This window comes from Anastrepha obliqua, chromosome 6 (assembly GCF_027943255.1).
Source record: "Anastrepha obliqua isolate idAnaObli1 chromosome 6, idAnaObli1_1.0, whole genome shotgun sequence".
In the NCBI taxonomy this organism is placed as follows: Eukaryota; Metazoa; Arthropoda; class Insecta; order Diptera; family Tephritidae; genus Anastrepha; species Anastrepha obliqua.
The window spans coordinates 56,339,907-56,362,599 of record NC_072897.1 but is presented as its reverse complement, the minus strand read 5'-3'; the positions used below and the strand labels follow the sequence as shown (position 1 = coordinate 56,362,599).

The 22,693-nt window shown below is 39.9% G+C and overlaps 2 protein-coding genes across 3 annotated transcripts; both read left to right on the top strand.

Moving 5' to 3' along the window:
- The first annotated feature begins 930 nt into the window (after positions 1-930).
- LOC129250032 (uncharacterized) lies at positions 931-15,973 on the top strand. Of its 2 annotated transcripts, none has more exons than XR_008582795.1 (2): positions 931-1,006; positions 15,276-15,973. XR_008582795.1 is itself a non-coding variant. In XM_054889680.1 (2 exons), the coding sequence occupies exons 1-2, from the start codon at positions 15,002-15,004 to the stop codon at positions 15,510-15,512; spliced, it is 324 nt and encodes a 107-aa protein (XP_054745655.1). In that variant the 5' UTR covers positions 14,574-15,001; the 3' UTR covers positions 15,513-15,973. The 2 variants fall into 2 exon arrangements, 1 of the variants encoding a protein (XP_054745655.1); XM_054889680.1 differs by lacking the exon at positions 931-1,006 and adding an exon at positions 14,574-15,088.
- A 2,728-nt stretch (positions 15,974-18,701) lies between these two features.
- On the top strand, positions 18,702-19,875 carry LOC129250555 (uncharacterized). The gene is given in 3 exon segments (XM_054890175.1): positions 18,702-18,717; positions 18,787-18,957; positions 19,637-19,875. Coding segments are annotated over 3 exon segments (426 nt in total).
- Positions 19,876-22,693: the final 2,818 nt, after the last annotated feature.

Below are 22,693 nucleotides of genomic sequence, written 5' to 3'. Positions count from 1 at the left end.
GAGTGACGTCTAACAAAAGCGAGCATAGCAAGAGAATTGGAAACGGCATAATTTAGGTGCGCGATAAAATTAAGCTTAAGATCAAAGAAAACCCCTGAATCGTTTATCACATCAGACGAAGCAAGTGATGTATAATTGATATGATAAGAGGTATAAAAGGGGGTTTTGAAGCTTAGAAAATGAGATTTTGTGAAATTTTTCAACATTAAGAAATAAACGATTCATAAGGCACCAGGGAAATAAATTATTCAACTCGGACTGTAGGGTTGCTGAATCACTAGAATTTCTTATTTCAGCGTACACTTTTAGATCATCAGCATAGAGAAGAAAATTAGTGAAGGAAAAGCACGAACAAATATCATTAATTAACAAAACAAATAACAAAGGTCCTAAAATACTACGCTGAGGTACACCAGATGTGACAATGTACTGTTTCGAAGAAACTCCATCGATAACTACAGTACTGCATCTCTTTATTAAATAGATCCGAATCCAATCAAGGAAAGTAGAATTAAAACCGAGACAAGCAAGACAATTTAGTTACTTAAGTCGTATGAGAGATTTTATCAAATTTGAAAACAGTTCTGGAAGCCTGCGTGGCAATCATCAGAAAAAACGAATAAGTTAGTCAACGTAGATCTTGCAGCTACAAAACCATGCTGTCTAGGACTAATTAGATGTTTAACGCAAAAATATAACTTGTCTCTAGCAACGCATTCAAGAAGTTTAGATACAGCAGATAATTTGGAAATTGGAAATTTGCAATATCGCTTTTATTACCGCTTTGAAATATATATTTATCCTTATTATTCGAATTATTACTATGCATACCAGCTTAAACGCGATATCTGAATTAACATTCAATTTCAATCCATGCAACAAAAGATCTAATGTACCTATATTCGCTTCCAGCTTCCAACAGCGCATGTGGTAATTCGGCAGCTTCAATTAAGGGATTATGTTTGACGAACAAATTCAACAGCTCTGGGCAATTCGCTAACTGTGGGTATGTATGTATATTTTTAATAGATGATATAAAACGTTTTTACAGCAAATGTCATACCTTGTAGTCATTATATAGCCATCGCGGTATAAAAGCGTTGAGACTTAGCAGCTTGTTTGGTATATATTTACGTACGCTAGTAGAATTTTCGGAGTTTACTGACCGCCATTCATTTGGGAGTGGTCAGGACGATTCTTTTGCATATGGTACAACCAGCTCACAACATCCGGGATTAGCCCACGTATCCTCTGGGTAGCTTCCGAACACTCGTTCGGGAGTGAGCTAACGTGACAAGGCGAAGTATTCCAGGATAGCTGGTTATGCGTTGGGTTTGGGATCCGCCACTTAAAAATCCCCCCCAATGGAAAGATTTAAAAAGCCTCGGATGAGAACTACCTTTACTGATGACGACCCCTTCAAACGAAATAAGGAATATGACTTTGCGCCCACGCCCCGACGGAAGAGAAGGACGATGCGACCAAAGATTCCTTCTATGAGCGCTTGGAATGTTCCTATGAGCACTGCGCACACGCCTCTGTGCAGCAAAAAACGTACATCTACCTACGCAAAGAATGTTCGATATCGAAAAGCTGCAATCACAACAGACAGCCAGAAGATTCGCCACTCGACTCTCACTCCTGCTCTCAGAGAGTACTGCCCAACAAACTGGCATGCACGAGCAATGGAGCAACATTTCTTGTTCCCTACGTACCGCCACCGAAGAAGAAATCGGATTCCGGCGAGACGGAAGAAACAGTTGGTACGACGAGGAATGTCATGCCGCCGCAGAAAGAAAAGATGCCGCCTATGGAGCCACGCTGCGATAAGGCGCAACTCGAGCCATTTGGGATCGCTACAGAGAGCTAAAAACGGAAGAGAGACGTATTATCCGAAAGAAGAAAAGAGGGGCCGAAATACGTGAGGACGAGGAGCTTGAGATCCCGGACGCCCGAAAATTCTACCAGAAAGTTCGGCGGCTTACAAAAGGTTTTAAGACTGGGGCGTTTTCCTCTAAGAACAAAGACGGCGATCTGCTGACTGACATCCAGAACAAACTTAAATTATGGAGGGAACACTTCTCAAGCTTCTTAAATAGTGATAGCCCTGCATGTCACAGAAAATGTGAAGATCCCGATACCCCAATCGTTGCGGACAGATTTTTCGTTCCGCTACCCGACCATGGCGAGGTGGGAATAGCGATAACGTGGCTAAAGAATAACAAAGCCGCGGGCGCCGTTAAAATTTTTGGACCTTTGCACGTTGGCAATGGCGAATATCGCAGGCGATGGAATGATGAGCTGTATGAGCTTTACGACGACATAGACATAGACATAGCCCAGCGAATAAAGATCCAGCGGCTACGTTGGCTGGGTCATGTCGTCCGAATGGATACAAACGCTCCGGTTTTGAAAGTATTCGATGCGGTACCAGCTGGTTGTAGCAGAGGAAGAGGAAGGCCTCCTCTACGTTGGAAAGATCAGGAGGAAAGATATGGCTTCAATTGGTGTATCCAATTGGCGCCGGTTAGTACGAGAAAAAAAAACGACTGGCGCGCTTTGTTGAACTCGGCCAAAATCGCGTAAGCGGTTATCGCACCAATTAAGAAGAAGAAAACGTAGAATTTTCTAAAAATCTAAATTTTAGAAAAAATCGTATAGCAAAGAAAATGTTTATATAGAAACTATTTATTCTCACCAGCCAGTTCATTTTTTTGTAACCACGTCCATACTTCATTGGCGTCTTCCTTGGTAATGCGGCGTACCCATATGGGAAGAGGTGATAATCCGAAGCCAGTAAGTAGCTTCAATGCAGCAGTATATAAACCGCCACCAGATAAAATTTTTGCCAATTCTTGTGGACCTGCATTAATCAATCTTTGTACGTCTTTTCGATAATCAGCGAGTCGAACCAGTACAATGTATGATTCACCACGGTCTAGAAATGCTACAGCCAAAATAAATTGTCTTAAAATTTTAAATGAATTGAATTAATTTTGAATTTTGAATAATTGAAATTTTAAAAATTGAATTAAATTGGCATATGGGAATAAATGTTCCATTTCCACAAAGAGCCCAGCAAACGTACATAATATTGAATTATAATGTGCTCATTGGGTGAAATAACCATTCACCCAATAAAAATTTCAACTATATTAGACAAGTCATAAACATACAAATACAAACAAAGCATGTCATTTTGACGTTGTTCATATCTACGACGAAAAATGCAGCTGGGTGGTTGCTATCACCTTATTAAATCCACCTTGTTTCATGGATTAATTTACTATTTGCTCGTTTTCATTATCAGAAATCAATTATCCAGATTGGTACTTAATACTTCCACATTTAACTCAGGATCGATGTAGAAAAGCACAACTCCAGCGTGGTTGTAGATACTGTCACATCTTACTATTGAATAGTTGCTTAACTTTATTTCACCATTATTTATTGCGTCTATCACATCCATCTAACTCAAACAAAATCAAATTTCGTTTCCAAAATTATTGCTTCTTCTTTCGGAGCACTGCCGAGTTCAAGTTCAAGCATTTAATTAACGACTTTAATTATTAATATTATGTTCTGTTTGATTAATTTCTAATTTTGCTTTAAGCCCATTTACACATTTCAGAAATTCGCTCACATATTCACGAAAAGTCTGCACCTGTGGCCCATATTTGTTTTCTTTCCTTGCATACTGTGGATCTATGATTGAATCCGCAGCACTTGTAATAGCTCAATATATTGCAGCTTTCGTACTGTACACCTGTCCTATTCGATACTCAACTTTTTTGTATTCATTACGCTTTTATAGCCATTTCCATCGATTTCAACTAATGCATTATAAAGGGTGATCAAAGTAGGTATCGGATTTTAAATTATAATACAACAACGAGAATTCAAATAGATTGGACAATCTTTAAAAATCGAACTTACTTTAGTAATGTTAGCTTGCAATTCCTCAATCTAAGCTGGTTTAACTACAAAACATTTAGACTTAACATACCTCCACCCGATCTTGGTGGCCAATTCACTGGTCCGAGACGGGATAGAAATTGCTCATCGAAACGATGACGCAGTAAATCAATTGTTTCAGGGGCTGTATGGCAAGCCATCCATCCATCTTGTTGGAACAAAATTTTGAATGTGCTGTATTCAAATAGAGGATTATGAAGGAGCACTCGCGAAATGTAGTTGGAAAGTGCCAACTAACTTGTGACAAATACATCGTAATGTTCCTGTTGGCGTGCAGGGACCATCTTTGATAGCGACTTAAGGCTTTCGGGTGATTTACCGTTCGGAAGAGGTGCCGCTCCTGCAATGGACGAAAGTAGTCATTGGGAAACACGGCAGGATGGCATGGAAGAATAACACTATCCTGTGAAACAGTATGAGCCCACACAAGTGGCAATCCACCCGCTTCGGCGGCAGGGGCATGGATTCTGAAGACCCCAACCATTACCCAAGTCTCTCAGCTCTATGAGCGCATCCTGGAGAAGACGGGGGTTGCTATCGCAATATCCTCTTCTTCAGAGACGGAAAAACGTTTCCCAGTTTCGGACGACCTGAGTTGTGAGGCTGATTCGGTGGCGGCACGACCCCCCCAAAGAAGCCAGAAAATCGAAGAGCGGGAGAAATCCTCATGCGGCTCTGTCGGCCCTTCTGCGTCTGTGTCCTCTAAAAGGCCTCGATCGGTGGAAGTCACACCAAAAGAAGCCACCGGGTTCTCGGTGGGCACGGACGCTCCCAAATTGGCCCTCGACATAAGCGGAGGAAGACGGTGGCTGATAGCAGAATACCTCCCTGCCCTGAGGCTGATGCTGATATCCGCGCTACGACCCCCCAAGGTACGAGCGTGATATCGGCGCCAGTCAATGTGGCGGGCGATGGTTCTACTCAGCCGCGGTCTAACCGCCGCCTCGGCGACAAGTCCAACCCAGTTGTCTGCTTGGCGAAAATTTCAATGGAGGATGGCGAGCTGGATCTTCGCTCGATCACATCCAAGAGTGTGGCCAAGCCATCCCATAACGAGAAAGCTGCTGGCCGACGACCTGTGGCTGTGATCGGAAAACTGGGGCTTGACCATCAGCTGACTGATGCAGAAATTAAATTCTGCAAAAGCCGGCTGATGCGTCGGGTTGTTGCCATCGGTCAATGCGAAGAGCTATGAGACAAAGGACGGCACCATAAGGGTGACGTGCGCGTCTCTGGTCAAATTCGAGTGGATCAAAACCACGGTCAATAACGTCCCCCTATGGGGACCACTCGCTTCGCGGTCTACAGCGAGGAGAATGTATCCTTCAGGAAGGAAATCTGCTGGACTCCGGATCCCAATTTGTCCACAGCGGATGTCCTGTCCTGCCTGCGTGCCCAGAAACTGGGTATCAGCACAAGGCTTTGGCGAACCATATCCCACACCAGGAGTAGCAACCGGGAAGGAAAGGAAGGGGCTTCTCTTGTGGTGCGAGTGGATGAGGCCAGTGCGGATATCATGGCCTCTCGGTACAGGAACCGTCTGAGTATCTTCTTTGGGACTGTCACTCTCCACGTCTATCCGAAATGAATGGCTCAGACTTTGGTTCCTGTAGTTGCCGCCCCCTGACGGTTACACGGATTAACTTGCAGCATTCCAAAGCCGCTACTACACTCTTAAGTAGACGACTTACTCAGCTGCACACAGTGCAAAAGCCCTGGGTCTTTAGGGGCCGCATCTGTGGTTTTAACGCGTTGAAAGCGGCCACGGTATTATATGACAGGAGTTCGAGTAGACCTAGGACCGGTCTTATAATATCATCTAATCTGACTGTGACGAGTCTTGAGCAATTCTGTTTTCAGGACCTGGTAGCTGCTGAGGTGTGTTATAAGGGTAGAAGCGGATGGCTGAGATTTGTGGTTGCATCTACTTATTTTCCTTACGATGCCCTGGAAGGCCCACCACCTGGAAAGGCCACCAGTCTCGTAAGGTTCTGTGAGCGGCGCAGTCTGGGCTTCGTTATCTTCAGCGATGCTAATGCCCAGCATACAATCTGGGGCAGTAGCAAATGCAATCAGCGGGGCTCTCGGCTATTCGAGATTATCGCTTCCTCTTGCCTACACATATACAGCAAGCGCAGACAGCCCACATTTGTTACTGCTAGAAGGCAGGAGGTGACTGATCTCACCTTATCAAATTCAAAATTTGGGAGGCCAATCAGGAACTGGGGAGTCCTTGCCGAAGACTCGTGCTCGGACCACAGGTATATTGAGTTTCAGTGTGGCGAGGACGCACAAATGCCATTGCCCTCCAGAAACCCCGGGAAAACAGACTGGCAGAAGTTTAGGGGGGCGTTGCGGGGCTTTGACGTGACGCCACCAAGACTTCGGAAAGAACAGGGGGCTCAGATGGCAGTTGAGAACCTCAGCGCTGCCTTAGTAGAATGTTTTGATTCAGTCTGTCAAATTCGACCTTTCCTTGATCGGACTCCCGTTCCGTGGTGGGACCGAGAGCTCCAAACTAGTCTTGCTCCAAACTGGATCTACTGGTGTCGTCCGGGGTTAATAGAGGCTGCCCCCAAGGTGATGTGCTGTCTCCATTGCTCTGGTGCATGGTGATCGATCCGCTACTCACCACCTTAAATGGTGCTGGAGTCTACACACAAGCATATGCGGACGACGTTGCCTGTTTGATAATGGGCCCTTTGCTTACGACCATCTGTAGAAAAGTGCAGAAAACACTGGAAATGATTGACACTTGGTGCTGTGTGAATGGGCTATCGGTAAACCCCACCAAAACTGGTATTGTCCTCTTTACCAGTAGGAGGAAACTTGATGAACTCGTTCTGCTTAAGCTGAAAGGAATCACAATCCAGCTATCCAAAGAAATCAAATATCTTGGAGTAATCCTCGATAGTAAACTTTTTTGAAAGTCATACGTTGAAACAAAAACCTCCAAAGCACTGGCAGCTTTCTTCAGCGACTTCTTGATATATCTTGGAGTAATCCTCGATAGTAAACTTCTTTGAAAGTCATACGTTGAAACAAAAACCTCCAAAGCGCTGACAGCTTTCTGGCAGTGCAAAGGTGTCTTTGGGACAATTTGGGAGGTCCTATGGATGTACACCTCTATGATAAGTCCTATTATCACCTATGCATCAGTGGTCTGGATGAACAGACTCTCTCTCAGGAGGACCTTATCGAGACTACAACGCACTGTGGCCATCTGTTGCACTGGAGCTTTTCCGACTACTTCATGCCCGGCATTAGAGCCGTACTTGAAAAGAGATACAGTGTGGTGCTGTCAGAGGCTCAGTTGTGGTCAAACTCAGAAAATGAGTCCGGCAAACACTGTTTTCGCATTTTCACGGATGGCTCCAGGACCGAGCATGGCTCCGGCTCTAGGGTCTACGTGGAATCCAGCATGGCAAAACTGCACTTTGCTCTTGGAATGCATGCACCTGTGTTTTAAGCGGAGGTGTATGCAGTTCAAGGAGCGATGAACTTTGTTGTGGAAAACCGATGGAGAGGCAGATCTATATGTGTCTGCAGCGACAACCAAGCTGCGCTCATGGCCTTAGAGAGCCCCCCAACTACATCAGAGGTAGTCGAGTGCTATAAATTCAGGCTGAACTATGTCGGAAGACGTAATAGCCTGATGCTAATATGGGTCCCGGGACATGTGGTTATCGTGGGTAACCAGACCTCTGACTCCTTAGCTAGGATGGGCCCTGGGCCAAAGAAGTTGGCCTCAGAGCCCGTTTTGCCACTCCCTTCTGCATCCATCAAAATCACGGTTAGCAAATGGGTTACTACAACCCACAAGCGAGCTTGGCAGGCTGAGAGAGGCTGCAGATGGACTAAACTGATGTTACCTGTCATTTCCGATCGACTGTCGTAAATCCTCCTGCCATTAAGCAGAAGGGAGTGCAGACAGCTGGTTGGACGGATGACGGGCCACTTTCTGCGGGCGAAGCACATGGAAAAGGTGGGCATCTCAGACAGTGTACTCTGCCCAGCTTGTGAAGAGGAAGATGAAACGGCGGACCACTTCCTATGCGTCTGCCCCGCCTTCGCTCGCATTAGGTTTGAGGTCTTTGGCATGATGTGTTAAGAAGCGACCACTTTGGCTCTTTGGCACCACTAGATGTACTCAGATTTCTTCGGAGATCGGGTAGGTTTACAGGAAATTAAAATGGAATCCAAGTGTAGTACAATGGACTTAATTAATGTCTGAGTGCTGTACTTGTTTTTTGTCCCGACAAAAAAAGAAAAAAAAAGCAAAAAAACAGGAAGCAGTGTACCCAGCCAAAGAGTAAGAAGATGAGGGACATATTTGACCGTGCTGTGAACTCCGAGGAAGTCAGCGAAGATAGTTTGGTACTTCTTTAAAATCCGCAAAGAAAGAAAAGGACTTCTCCAAAAATACAAGTGTCCCGGGAAGGTCCATACAAGGTGATTGAAAGATTTAATGATGTGGGTTTTCGTATACAACAAGATTGGCTCCATTTGGATCGAAAGATTCGGTGTATAACCGAGACGATCAGATTTAAGCGGAAGGCAGTGTTATCTGAAGTTTCGTGAACCGACTGGCAACAATAGCGAACAAGATGCCAAAACAAAAAAATTAATTAGCCTTGATAGCGACAGCATATAGCGAGACTGTGTATGCTTTCTGGGTTTACCGTTAGATGAGTTCGACAAAGACGACAATTGAGTACATCGCACAGGTCGTGTTGAGTAAGCTGCTATAACAACAGAACTCACCAGAAGACACGAGCTGCCAGATTTAGAAATTTCAATAGTTATTAACACTAGATTTTCCAGAGCAGTCATTTTGACTGGTTGTGTGATTTCAATTCGAAATTCCTACTACATATAACATTTGCTTTCCGAAATGATGCTATGACTTTTGTAGCTATAAGTGGATAATATATTTTTTGACCTTAAGCTACTTTATATTATATATATTATTAACAAAAATATTTTTTGCTATTGACATTTATACCAGTAAAAGTCAAAACGATTGGTGCATGTTTCTATGCAGAAACGTGTGATATCGGAGGAATCATGAGGAATATATTGCCAAGTGGCTTTGTTCGTTTCGTTATCGGCATTGAGCCGTTGCAATTGTGTTCCTATTACAACCATATTTTGGAACATATAAGTATTTGTACTGAGTTAGAAGCCTCTCGAGTTTTGGAGAAAAACTGGACAATTACGCAAGCAAAATTGAAGGTATTGATTGCAATGTTGTTCACACGTGGGGCGATACTTGAGGCTTTAATATTTGTAGAACAACAAGTGGCGGCCATCATTTTTCTCCAGCTCTATGTGTAGACGAGATTTTATTCAGATTCTGCGATACATTCGTATCGACAAAAGAAGTCAGAGGAGGCAACGTTTGCAAACAGGCGGATGCTCTAGTTTCAGCAGTTAGGACAAAGTTATTGAAAACAGCCCAAACTGCTTCAAACCGGGAGCTCATATTGCCGTGGATGAGCAACTGTTTCCAACGAAGGTCTCAATTCGGCATCAATTTTGGGTTGTCCCCTGAAATAGAGACGAAAAATGGCGGAAATATTTAGTAAAGGGTTTTTCAGTAAGAGCGCTTCAACTTTTCAACTTTTTTGAATAAAATACAAACGGTTTGACTTTTTTTTTATTATCGAGTTTGAACATATACATTTAAGTATGAAATTCGATTTCTTTTGCATGACCACCGCGTGCACGTTTTACGAAGTCCAATCGTTGAACCCAATTTTCGAAACTCTTTTGCATAAATCGGCCGAAATTCCAGCAATTTCGCGTTCAATATTGGCTCTGAGCTCACAAATCGTCGCCGGCTTGTTACTGTAGACCAATGACTTCACATAACCCCAAAACGGGACGGCTTGTTAAATGGACCGTAAAATGGCCATAATGCTCTTAAAGTAGCAGCAACAAAACGATTATTTTTATAAAAAATTTGCACGATTTGCAATCGTTGCTCAAGTGTGTAGCGTTCCATGATGAAATGTATACTATACTAATGAAGTTTACAAATGACAAGCGCAAAATAAAAAATATTGCGTCGTTCGCCCTCCCTATCGGAAAAAAGTTGAAGCGCACCTATCGAATAACCCTATATAATGTCCATCGCTTTAAAAAAAAGGGTTAAAAGGGGGGATAGAGGGGTGTATCTCCATCTTAAAACTGAAAACCGCACCTGCCGGAGGCTTTTAATTTTTAAGTAATTTAATGTTAAAGTTCTGTAATTTAACGAAAACTTGGTGTTGCCATACACCTGATATATAATATAACGAAGCTAGTATGTACGGATTTTCAGTGGAAGGCTCATTGTAAAACTGCAGTATTTTTTGAAAATTGAAAAACATTTTTTAAAATAAAAACATACAACTTATTTAAACTCAAAAACAATGATATTAAGCGTATCACAAAAAATAATAAAGTAATTAAAAGCCAAAAATTACGGTTTATAAGTGTATTGTATTGCTTCGATCAGTTTTACAAACGGGTCCTCATGCATAGAACTTCTTTTCGCGTGGGCGGCCTTCAGTATTTTTGCGTAGAACTCCTTTTTGCGTGGGCGGCCTTCGGCCGCGCTTTAAAAAAATAAACCTCACCAATCCAACTCCGGCTACGCAATCCACAGTATTTTTGCGTAGAACTCGTTTTCGCGTGGGCGGCCTTCGGCCGCGCTTTAAAAAAATAACTCTCACCAGTCCAACTCCGGCTACGCAATCCACAGTATTTTTGCATAGAACTAATTTTCGCGTGGGCGGCCTTCGGCCGCGCTTTAAAAAGATAACCCTCACCAGTCCAACTCCGGCTACGCAATCCACAGTATTTTTGCATAGAACTCCTTTCCAAGTTAAAGCCATTGAACCCAAAATTAAAACGTCATATGCGTGTATGTGGTAAGGAGGCACAATAACGCCCATCCCCATCATTAACACAAAACTCAAATACTTAATTTTTGTTTTCATTTGCAGGCATCCGGAAACACCATACTGTTGTCATTCCAATCTTCTTCTTATTCGCGTTTAAAATTGAAAAGTGATTGTATAGACAAATGCATTTGCATTTAATCATGGTGATTATGTTAAATGACGGATGAACTACGGCGGGAGTTCACTCGATCCGCACTCGACTCACTTTTTCTTTAAACTGTATTACGAACACCGACGAATGCACTGCATTACAATCCGTAAACTTTGTTATCAACACAATCAGCTGTTTAAATTTTCAAAGCACAAATAAATTTTTGTTTAGCGCAAAATATGGATACTATATTCTTTTACCTGGATTTTGGTGAAAATACAAGAGGTAATTTAAGGCGAAGCCGCCAAGAAGTTAGGGATACTGCTGATGATGTACTCCGGTTGCCTGATGATGTGTAAACTTTTCGTTGCGGTATATGTACGTAGAGTTACGATAATGTGAGCTCCTTTTGAAGGGTTTTAAAACAGTTTCGGTTTAATAAAGCAGCCTTTGAATATATTTTGAACATATTGAAAAATGCTCCCGTTCGAAGGTCATGGTCGATATAACCAAAGCTTAAGCTTGAAGCATGCTTAAGGTTTTTAGCCGAAGGGGGCTATCAAAATGGTACTGGACAAGATTTTAACATAGGAATGGCGCAGTCAACAATTTCTACAGTACTTTCAGATGTTTTAAATATCTTAGAGGCTACATTATGTCCTGGATAAGCCTAGTCATGACGAATAAAAGTAAATCAAAACGACGGACAGTGAAAAGCTAGAGGCCAAAAAATATTTTTTTGAAAAAACGACCATTCCGGGAATAATTATGTGTGTAGACGGTACCCATATAAAAATTTTAAAACCCACTGGAGAGAATGCGCACCTTTAATATAATAGAAAAGGATATTATAGTATAAATGCAATGATAGTAAGTTAATTGTTAAAGTCAGACTAAATTAGTTCACTAATCTATTGTGCGGCTTAAGATATGTGACCATAATCAGCGAATAAAGTATGTAAACAGTAGGTACGCAGGTGCAAGCCGCGATTCTTTTGTTTGGGAAAATAGTGATGCTTCGACTTATTTTCAAGCCTTGTATGAAAGTGGAGAAAGAAGCACGAGATTGTTGGGTAAATATACACCAAATAATAAAAAAAATAATATAGTTTACTTCGCAATATTTTACATAGGAGACTCCGGATATCCACTTTTACCCTGGTTGATAACACCCTTTCGTAACACTCGAGCAAATACGCCAGAAAGTCGGTTTAATAAAAGCCATAGCAAGGGCCGCAACATTGTTGAAAGGACAATAGGGGTCTGGAAGAATTGGTGTCGATGTTTGCTCTCTGCTCGCCAACTACACTATGCTCCAGAAAAAGTGGCGCAAATTGTCAACGTCGCAGCTGCACTTCATAACATCCGCATTCATTACAAGATTTCCGACGAATATTTAGATGGGGTTGAAGAAAGTGATGAATATGTAGGCGAACCTATACAAACCCAACGGTACACAACTGAGGCTACTCAAATTCGCAATGAGATGTTACGCAGCTTTTTGTAATAATAACTACATTCATCTTAATTCATATTCATATATATTTCTTAAAAATTAAATTAAAAAACCTCCATGGTATGTGCTAAAAACTAGTTACGAAAAAATGTTATCCAATAAGAAAGCTAGTATTCAGTCATTTTATCAGTTATTACAGACCCAACTGTTTATCTATTCCTCCAAGCTCCAAGCCTAATAGCTCTTTCTTCACTTTCAGCTTTTCAACAGCATTTTTCTCCATAGCTTGGTTGTGCCTTTTTGCTACTTCGAGAAAATCTTTCATGATTTCGTTAGTTTTTTTCTGGTAGTCGCCCAGTCGCTCAACCGATTTGGTTAACTATCTCAAGCCCTCATTAACATTTTTGAAATGTCCTTCTTGGGCATCAATACCTTTTGTCACTTTCGAGCATAAACTTTGTTGAATACTTATTTGCTTATCTAGCAAATCGAGCTGATCCGTCCTGTTTTTTTTTTTTTTTTTGAGGTAGATTCGCACTACTCGGCGCATTTTCTATATCTTCAACATCAAATGTAGCTTCGATAAAATCGACAAAATTTTGTGAAATATTTTCCTCACGAGTTCTCTTTGATGTGGATGGGGTTACGTCGATTGCGTCCTCATTTCTTTGCATAGTTCTCCGAGGAGCCCCAAACTGCTTCGTGTTTTGAATTCCACCAACACATTCGTTTAAGCCAACGAGTGCAGCGACATCTTCTTCCAACAACGATAAGGGTAGCTCCTTATTTTCCCCCCACCAGTTGATTGCTGTTCTCTTTTATTATGCGCCAGCTTCTTCTTCACTGCAGATTTAAAGTCTGACCATACCTGCATTTAAAACGCAATTAAGTATATTTTCAAAAAACTTTTGAAGTTACAACAAACCTTTTTCCATTCTGCAATACTTTTCGATGGAGGTCCCAATGAATTTAATTCTTCCCGCACGTTTTCCCAAAAAAGTTCTACCTCATTAGGAACACTTTTAGTAAAATTTTTCGCGATGTCAGGATACTCTTTCATATGCGATATTAAGCATTTAAATTGCTCCCTGGTGGTTGTACGCTTCCTATAAATAAGATAAATTTTGAAATTTTCCACTAATTGTTTTAAATAAAAAAACATAAAGCGCTTATTCTTACATTTTATTGCTCTCCATCGTTATTTTATTCTTATCCGCTACACAAATAACTGTGAATGAAAAACGAATAAATTTGTTTGAAACGCGAATCGAATACCTTCTCAATGATGCCACTATTGTATTCGATCCGTCCACCACATTACCGATCCGGATACTTCATTATCGATCCGCACACTGCTCTATCGATCGTATACACTAATACCGATTACCGACGTATGCGAGTATAACTCCCGCCGCAGCCGTCCCACGGATAACATAATAGGGGTGAATTTTAATAAAAATAATTAGAATATAAGGATAAAAATAAGTAAAAACACGCGTGTGAGTGTATGTTTGGTGAACTTTAGTGGAGTGTTAAAAAATATATATATTAGTGTACTGTGGCAAATTATAGTTAAGTTCCCGAGAGCATTTTGAAGGCAAATAATTACGAAATTTTTATTTCCCGAATAATTTGGAGTTATGAAGAGTGTTCCTTAACACCTCACTAACGTCTCCACCAAGTTTCATTAATAAAGACATTACAGTTTGCCAAAAAATGCCCAATAGACATTATTGTAAATTCCAGCCAAAATGGCTAACCGTATTTAGAAAAAGTCGCGTCTCGAGATGCACCAACCTCCTAAGCGAGTTTGTCGTAATGAAACTTCTTGAAACGTGTACCAAAGTATTTCCTTGGCGTTAAAATTAAAATCGAAAAATACTTCGTTGCTTGGAACAATACGTGCAAACAAAAGGAAATTTTCGAAAACTTCCACGTTTGTCAACATTGTTGTACAAATCCAATAGATTCACACTAACCGTTTATAAAAGCAAATCAAATAAAAAAGTCCTTATACTAAGTACAAAGCATAAGCACATCAAAATTGATAAAGCTGCTAAGAAATTACCTGAAACTGTATCGTTTTATAATACGAGTATAGCCAGAATAAACAGCTAAATATATTATACAAAAGCACAACAGGAGAAAATATTTCACGTTCTCATACACTATCTGTTTAGATTAGTTGTTGTTTTTGCTTGTTGTAGCAGCAAAAACAGTCCACATACATGTACGAGGAGTGCTGCTGGAGTGACAGCCCTTGACTGGATATATAGTAAATCTAAGTCGTTCCGGTAACGTAGAACCGACTGTCGGAGGCACGTATTTAGATTAGTTGTTGTTGTTGTTATAGCAGCATAAACATTCCACATACTTATATACGGTCAATGCTGCTGGAGTGACAGTCCTTGGCCGGATATAAATCCGGGTCGTTTCGGTAACGTAGAACCGACTGTCGTGGAAACGTATTTAGATTAGTAAAAAAACTTGCTTCAAAATTTCAGACTTCACGGCAAAAACTACACGAATATGATTTTCCAACTACAAGTGTCACGGTTTCTGTACGCAAATGATTCCAAATGGAATATTGTAATAATAATCAGACTACAAATATTTGTAAGACATGCAAAAAAAATACATATATGTATACATATGTGGAGAGTGTGCACACATCAAAATCTACCTATGTAGAAATTGTGACCGACAAACTGTAAACAATAAAGTATTTTGCTATTTGACGATGTCTATAAATTCATTTATCTATTACAACTAATAATGTTCAACTTATTTTGTATTTTTTTAGGAGTGGATAAAAACTGGAAGTCACAATAAGCAGCAGATAGTAATAGCTGCTACAGACGCTCAACATGCATGTCCAGCAGATTATATGTGTGCGTGTCGGGTGCATGACGCTAATAGCTCCTGGTGCGGCTCAAGCATGCTTGTTCTGCAGCTTATGTGTGTGCGTGTCGGGTGCTTGACGCTAATATCTAAAATTTTTGATTTTCATTATGCAAAAGCCGACAACAAGTATGTGTGACACGAAGCAAGTACGAGTGTCACCCAACACGCACACATTTAAGCCTGCTGGACATGCATGCTTGAGCGTCACCAGCGGCTGTAATATCTAAAATTTTGGATTTTCATCATGCAAAAGCCGACAACAAGTATGTGAGTCACGAAGCAAGTACGTGTGTCACCCAGAAGAAGATAAGATAAGAAATACAAATAAGAAGCACAAAGCGTATCGCCAGTACAGGAGACGTTCTCTGCAGGAGACAAATTGCCTTCTCCCTTCCGCGGCCGTCCCTCACCATGGAACAAAATGTTTCCACTCCAAATGTTTCCGTTTGTAAATGGGCACAAAGACGGGGTTAAGTTCAAGAATGATAGAAAGAAGATTGCGCCCATCAGAGCGTAAGTGACGTCACGTTTGCTGAGTTGTGCAGTATTGCCAACCATTTGCTCTTCGCAATAAATTTAGTGCTTTTTTATACCGAAAATGCAAAAATTTTTAAGTTTCGTGTTTGTTTCTTTTTTTTTAATTTAAAGCTACCGAAACTTTAAGGGGGGAAGCTGGTCTAGAGCGCAAAAAATGGGCATATTTTATGAATTTATTTTAACTCAACAAAGGAATCAATCGAAAATCTGTGAAATAGGTTTAATAATATAGCTTTCATGGTACAAATACAAAATTTTTCGTCTGAATTAATTTCAAAATGGCCGCTGTCCAGCAGTTCTCCTAAGGCGCCTTTTTTTCTAGTGGGTCCATTGCCGAAGACGTAAACTCCTTAATTTTTGTCCTGGATCAAAAAATAAATTTTTTTTAGTTTCTATATAACAACAGAAAGAGACGTACGTAGGATTTTTTCGATATTTTGTTTTTCGCGAAATGGTGCACGTTTGAACAAAAAGTTACAATTTTCACTATAAAGAACGACATAAAATTGTTGATTAAAAAAAAAACTATGTAATATAAATAAAAAATCCTACGTACGTCTCCGGAGAAAGGTATTTCGAATGTATTGTCAAAATTTCGTAGCAATCGGTAAAGATTTGTTCGAGTTATGTCTTCGGCCAGTTTAAAAAAAGTGATTTCGAGAAAAACGCGTTTAAAGTTGTAAATAGCGTTCGGGGCATACCTGCGAGGCACTGCCGTCGAATGAAAAATTTGGGCATTTAGACATTTTTGCTGGCATACCTCATTTGGTATATTATTTCTAAGACCCTAAAGCACCTTTTAAGACAAAAAAAAATTTTTCGATTTTTTCAAAATTCTAGACCAGCTTCCCCCCTTAAGTTAAAAAACAAACTATATTATTAAACAAAAAAAAGGTTAAAAACGTCACTCTGAGAAGATTTTAGTGCTAATGAAAATTTTTTTACCCTTATAAAATTTAATAATTTGAAAGTGCAAATTTAATTTTTGGCTCCATTTAAGGTTATGCAAAAATATTAAATGCCCCTCTTTCAACTCTTCTTAAGATTGAAAACCTTTTTACACATTTTAAAAAGCCTTTGAATTTATTGAATGCGAATTAAAACCATAGAGGTGTAATCGTTTCTTCCGGTCATCAATCCTTAGTGAGACATAGGACATTAAGAGTTATATTCATTGTAAAAATAAACAAGAAAATAAAAAAGAAACCATACTGACATTTTTACAAAAAGAGTACCTTATCTAGTTATTATATATTACATAACTTCAAAAATAGCAAAAAAGTCGTTCCCTTAACAAAAGAGTCTCGCTTAACAAAAAAACCTCATCAATTAAATTTTACATAAGCATAACACATTTATTTAAAAAAACGCACATTTTTAAGACAATTTGTCACGCATACAAAGTTCTTTAAGTGATTCAATAAAAATTTGTTGGGTTATTTTCTTTGAATGGGCATTTTAGTGCGTTTTTATATCCAAAGCTAGGCAACACTGCAGTAGCGAGAGAGAGATTTGACTGGCGAAAGCAGAAGAACACCAACAACACGTGCAATCGCGAGCAATGCCACCAGATGTTAAAAAAAGTAAAGCTAAATAAAACTGAGTGAATTATTTAAATAATTATTCAAAAATGTATATTTTACAAAATTATAAACATGACATTTTAATAAGAACAGCTAGAAAAATGTCATGAAGAAAGAACTAAAACTCCGAGACTAAATAACAAAAAAAAAAAAGCTAAATCAAGTTACGAAAGTGGTAATCTGGCCATACTGGAGCTAAAATCACGTAACTAGTTGTCAAATTCGCTGAGCGCAAAGTAACGGGACCACGATAGGCGCCATCTCATTATTCTTTCCATCGTGGGTTAAGCTAGCTTCTATAACAACAGAACTCAGCAGAAGGTACGAGCTGCCAGGTTTTTCAGTTTTGAATTGAAATTGTAAGCAAATAAACGAAAAGTAATAGAGTGGTTCAGTATTAAAGTGAGCGTGTACATTTTGAGTAAAGTGTGAAATAGAGTAGGGCAAGTGTGTTGCCATTTATGTGTGACTATTATTTGACAGTCAAGTGATCGAACTCAGAAGATTATTGTAAGAGATTTGTTTGAATTTTACCGTAAGAAAATTCGTAACGATTCGTTCTTTGTGAAATAATGTTAACGCTGTGGGCAAGCTACAGATGTTATTTTAATATGTTAATACCTATGTTTTAATTATTTCCTACCTTCCTATGTATTGTATTTATAACCCTTTTTCTTTCTTTGCTGCATGACAAATGCTGAAGTATGGACAAATTTTACAATTTACAAATGTAAATAGTATTTAGTGATTTGAACAACGTACAAATTCCGGAAAATAACAGGAAGATGAGCTACAACTTGAAATGGTTCTTACATAGGAAAAAACGCTTAAATTTATAGTTATCTGAAAACCTGGTTCTTTGTAAATCGTCCACGTAAACACACTATAAGCGTTCGAATTTGGTTGTCAATCGGTATCATTTTTTCATCATAGGCCTCTTCCTTTCGCCAAGAGCTAGCAAGTTGCCAATGGATGAAGTAACTGGTATAAATACGTTGATAGCGCTAGCAAAGTGCTGCCAAAAATGGTATTTGGTTGGAAGCACTTAATGAGTTGCTTATAGGCACTAACAAAGTAAGAACTTATATGATCAAGGAAATTACACAAAACTTTAGGAATTTACATATTATTTACACTACTAACGCAAACATGTCATTTAAAAAACGTTTAAAGTTGCACAATACTTTGCAAGTAAAGAAGTGCTAATGCTAGAAACTGAAGGTGTATTGACGGTATTGGACACCATACCTTCACGCTCCACTTTGGACTCTTCATCCAGCTGACTACAAGGTACAGAAGTAGCGGATAGGAGGAGGAAGTTTCAACAAAGGAGTGGGATACCGGGTTTTATTGGAGTCATTGATGGCACGCATATTTGCATTAAAGCTCCCCAAAATAATAAAGACAACTATTTTAATCGGAAACACAGCTGCAGCTTAGTGCTTAAGGGGGAAGTCTACTGTGACAAGGGAAAAAACAGGCTTATTTTCCGGATTTTATTTCTAACAAAATATTGCTCGTACATAAAATCTATTTAAACTCTTATCTTTATTATATATTTAAGTTTTTGAAAAAAAAATTTTAAGTCAAAATATTCAAAATGGCCGCTGTGGCACTTCTGCAAGCGCAGGTCCGCTTTTCTTAGGTGCCTAAACGGTGTACATGAAATCTTACGTTTCGGTGATCTAAAACAAAAAAACAAAATATTGTTATCATATACATAGTATTGACTCTCGTCTGACGTAGGATTATGTCGATAAAAAATTTTGGCGTTGAAAAAAAAATTCTTGAAATTTTTTTCTTTTTTTTTGCCTAAAATTGATGTTACTCTTGTTTATAACAATTTAACAAATAACGATATCAAAAAAATCCTATGTCAGACGAGAGACACTATTACAGAGAATATATAATTAAATTTTTAAGCTGATTCATTTATCAGAACTCGAGATATCGTGTACACCGTATAGAAAAACGGACCTGCGCTTGCAGAAGTGCCACAGCGGTGAATATTTTGACTTAAAATTTTTTTTCAAAAACTTAAATATATAATAAAGATAAGAGTTTAAATAGATTTTATGTACGAGCAATATTTTGTTAGAAATAAAATCCGGAAAATAAGCCTGTTTTTCCCTTGTCACAGTAGACTTCTCCCTTAAAGCAGTACTAGATGCTGAAAAAAGATCTACTGACATAAAAGGCGGTGAGCCTGGATTACTACATTAAAGCAGTGTCCTGCGAAGATCAAACCTATTTCGTAAGGTGCAATCGGAACCGCAAAATTTGTTTCCAGACTCCTTCATTTTGGGTGACTCTGCTTATCCCTTAACAAGGTGGCTAGCACTACCTTATAAGGATTACGGCAATTTAACTGCATCGTAACGGATTTTTAATAAAATCCCCTCTTCTACCCACAGAGTAAACCGATTTATGTTTTGTTGTAAATAGAATAGGTAGTACGTATATTATTCATAATATTTGTATAACATTTAATGACGTCTTTTTCTTGCGGCTCTGCAATCTTTGGCGAATTCCGACTGGTGCCTCATTATACAATGCAGTGCTCTCAGCCCAAATAAAAGAGTAAAGTATTAAAGCGAGGAAGAAATAGTCCAGGTAATATTTCAAATTACAAAACAAAACAATCAAAATTTTATAGCTACTGGCTTTCTACGCCGCCCACAAATAATTTCAACCGCTTGGCATTATTGGATGAAGAGGAAATTTCAAATGAAACACCACAAACTCACAAAGGCCTAGACCTCCACCACTTTTTGTTTCGGGATTGAGTAACATTCAACCACTCTTTAAAATAGCTAAACGCAATTTTGTACTTAAAATTATGAATGCAAATGAAATCAAAATTCAATCTATGACGGCCGAAATGTACTCTAACATAACTAAAGCTCATCCTGAAAGGAATACCGGTTTTCGCACTTATAAATTAATGCAAGATAGAAGTTTTAATGTTATGATTAAGGGAATGTATCCTTCAAAATCCGAGGATGACATCCGTGCAGCATTTGAAGATCTAGGCCACAAAGTTGTGAATGTTTGCAACATAAAGCACAGATCTACAAAAAAACCCCTACCAATGTTCCACATAAGGCTTAAAACAAACAGTAATCAATAAAGATATATATAACTGTGAAATTTTGCTATTCACCAAAATAAAATTTGAACCACAAAAGGTAAAACGTGAAATCCCGTGCTCGTTAGCTCGAGCACCTTAAAGTACAAAAAGTTTTTGTTTATCGCACTTTTTTTTTCTTTTGTCGGGACAACTAGCAAGTACGCCACTCAGACATTATCTAGGTCCATTGTACTACACCTGGATTCCATTTTAATTTTCTTTAAATCTACTCGACCTCTGAAGAAATCTGAGTAGATATTGTGGTGCGAGGGAGCCAAGGTGGTCGCTTCTTATCACATCAGTGCCAAATACCTTTAACTTGAAGACGGGGCAGACGCACAGGAAGTGGTCCGCCGTTTCATCCTCCTCTTCACAAGCTGGGCAGAGTACACTGTCTGAGATGCCCAACCTTTCCATGTACTTCGCCCACAGAAAGTGACCCGTCATCAGTCCAACCAGCTGTCTGCACTCCCTTCTGCTTAATGACAGGAGGATCTATGACAGTCGATCGGAAGTGACAGGTAACATCAGTTTAGTCCATCTGCAGCCTCTCTCAGCCTGCCAAGCTCGCTTGTGGGTTGTAGTAACCCATTTGCTAACCGTGACTTTGATGGATGCAGAAGGGAGTGGCAAAACGGGCTCTGGGCCAAAGAAGTTGCTCTCAGAGCCCATCCTAGCTAAGGAGTCAGAGGTCTCGTTACCCACGATAACCACATGTCCCGCGACCCATGTTAGCATTAGACTATTATGTCTACCGGCATAGTTCAGCCTGGATTTACGGGACTCGACTACCCCTGATGTGGTTGGGGGGCTGTCTAGGGCCATGAGCGCTGCTTGGTTGTCGCTGCAGACACATATAGATCTGCCTCCCCATCTCTTTCCCACAACAAAGTTCATAGCTTCTTGAACAACATACACCTCCGCTTGAAACATAGATGCATGCATTTCAAGAGCAAAGTTAACGGAACTGAAAGTATCTGACCGTAGCATCCACCGCATACTGAAAAATAATCTCATAGTCAAGCCTTAGAAGATCCAAAAGGCGCAGGCACACAAAAGCAGCAACTAGTCAGACTTGAGAGATCGAAGGAAATGCTTCGGTTGGCCGAAAGCGGTAAATTTCCGAACATTGTGGTTTCTGACGAGGAAATTGTGCAATTCGTAAACTCCCAAAACGATAGGGTTTATTTGACCGACCGTTCATACGAGAATTTGAGTAATCGTATGGCCACCAGGAAGCAGCAACCGCCACAGGTACTGGTTTGGGCCGCTGTAACCGCAAATAGGCGCTCTCCAATCGAGCCTGGCGTGAAAGTGAATACGAAATATTATCGAGAAAGTATTCTGGAAGTTACTTTGAAGCCATGGGCACACCAACATTTCGGTGGCAGACTATGGACGTTTCAACAGGACCCGGCACCGTCTCACAAAGCTCGAGTGAACTAAGAATGGCTAAAAAACAACGCTTCGAACTTCATAATGTACACACAATAGCGCTCAAATTCACCAGACGCTAATCCGAAGGACTATTCTCTTTGATCCATTTTGAAGAGCAAGGTCCGAAATAAACGATTCACCAGTCTCGAAGCGCTGAAAAAAACTATTGTCCGCAAGGGAACCAAAATACCTGTAAGTCACATTCGGGCAGCTTGCGATTCGCTTTTGGACCGTCTGAAGGCCATCGTCAAGGCAAAAGATGGTAATATCGAGCAAAAGTAAATTGATTCTTAATTTTGTATGATTTTCACACATTTTTTACCTTGAATTGAATAAAAGTAATTTTCCAAACTAAATGAGTGCCGAACCCTGTAAATTAGCCGTCCTATGCGAGTGTCCTAAAAACCAATATTCCCATTCTACAACCACCACAACCAGCTGTATGAAATATCTCTTCGGACGAGCAGAAAAACGAAATTGTCGAACTAAAATCCATGATGAAAACCCTAGTCGAACAAATGAGCACCATACTCAACTTTTTGACAACTGTGCTCTCGAACATTACAAAATTAGTAAATACAACTAGCAATATAGAATGCCAATGGACTTATCCAGCACAGGCATAAAATT

Excerpts from the sequence above, each read along its gene's own strand:
- LOC129250032 (XM_054889680.1), top strand. The coding sequence starts at position 15,002 with ATGATTTTCCAACTACAAGTGTCACGGTTTCTGTACGCAAATGATTCC. Across the intron at positions 15,089-15,275 it reads TAATCAGACTACAAATATTT|GAGTGGATAAAAACTGGAAG; the intron begins GTAAGACATGCA and ends GTATTTTTTTAG.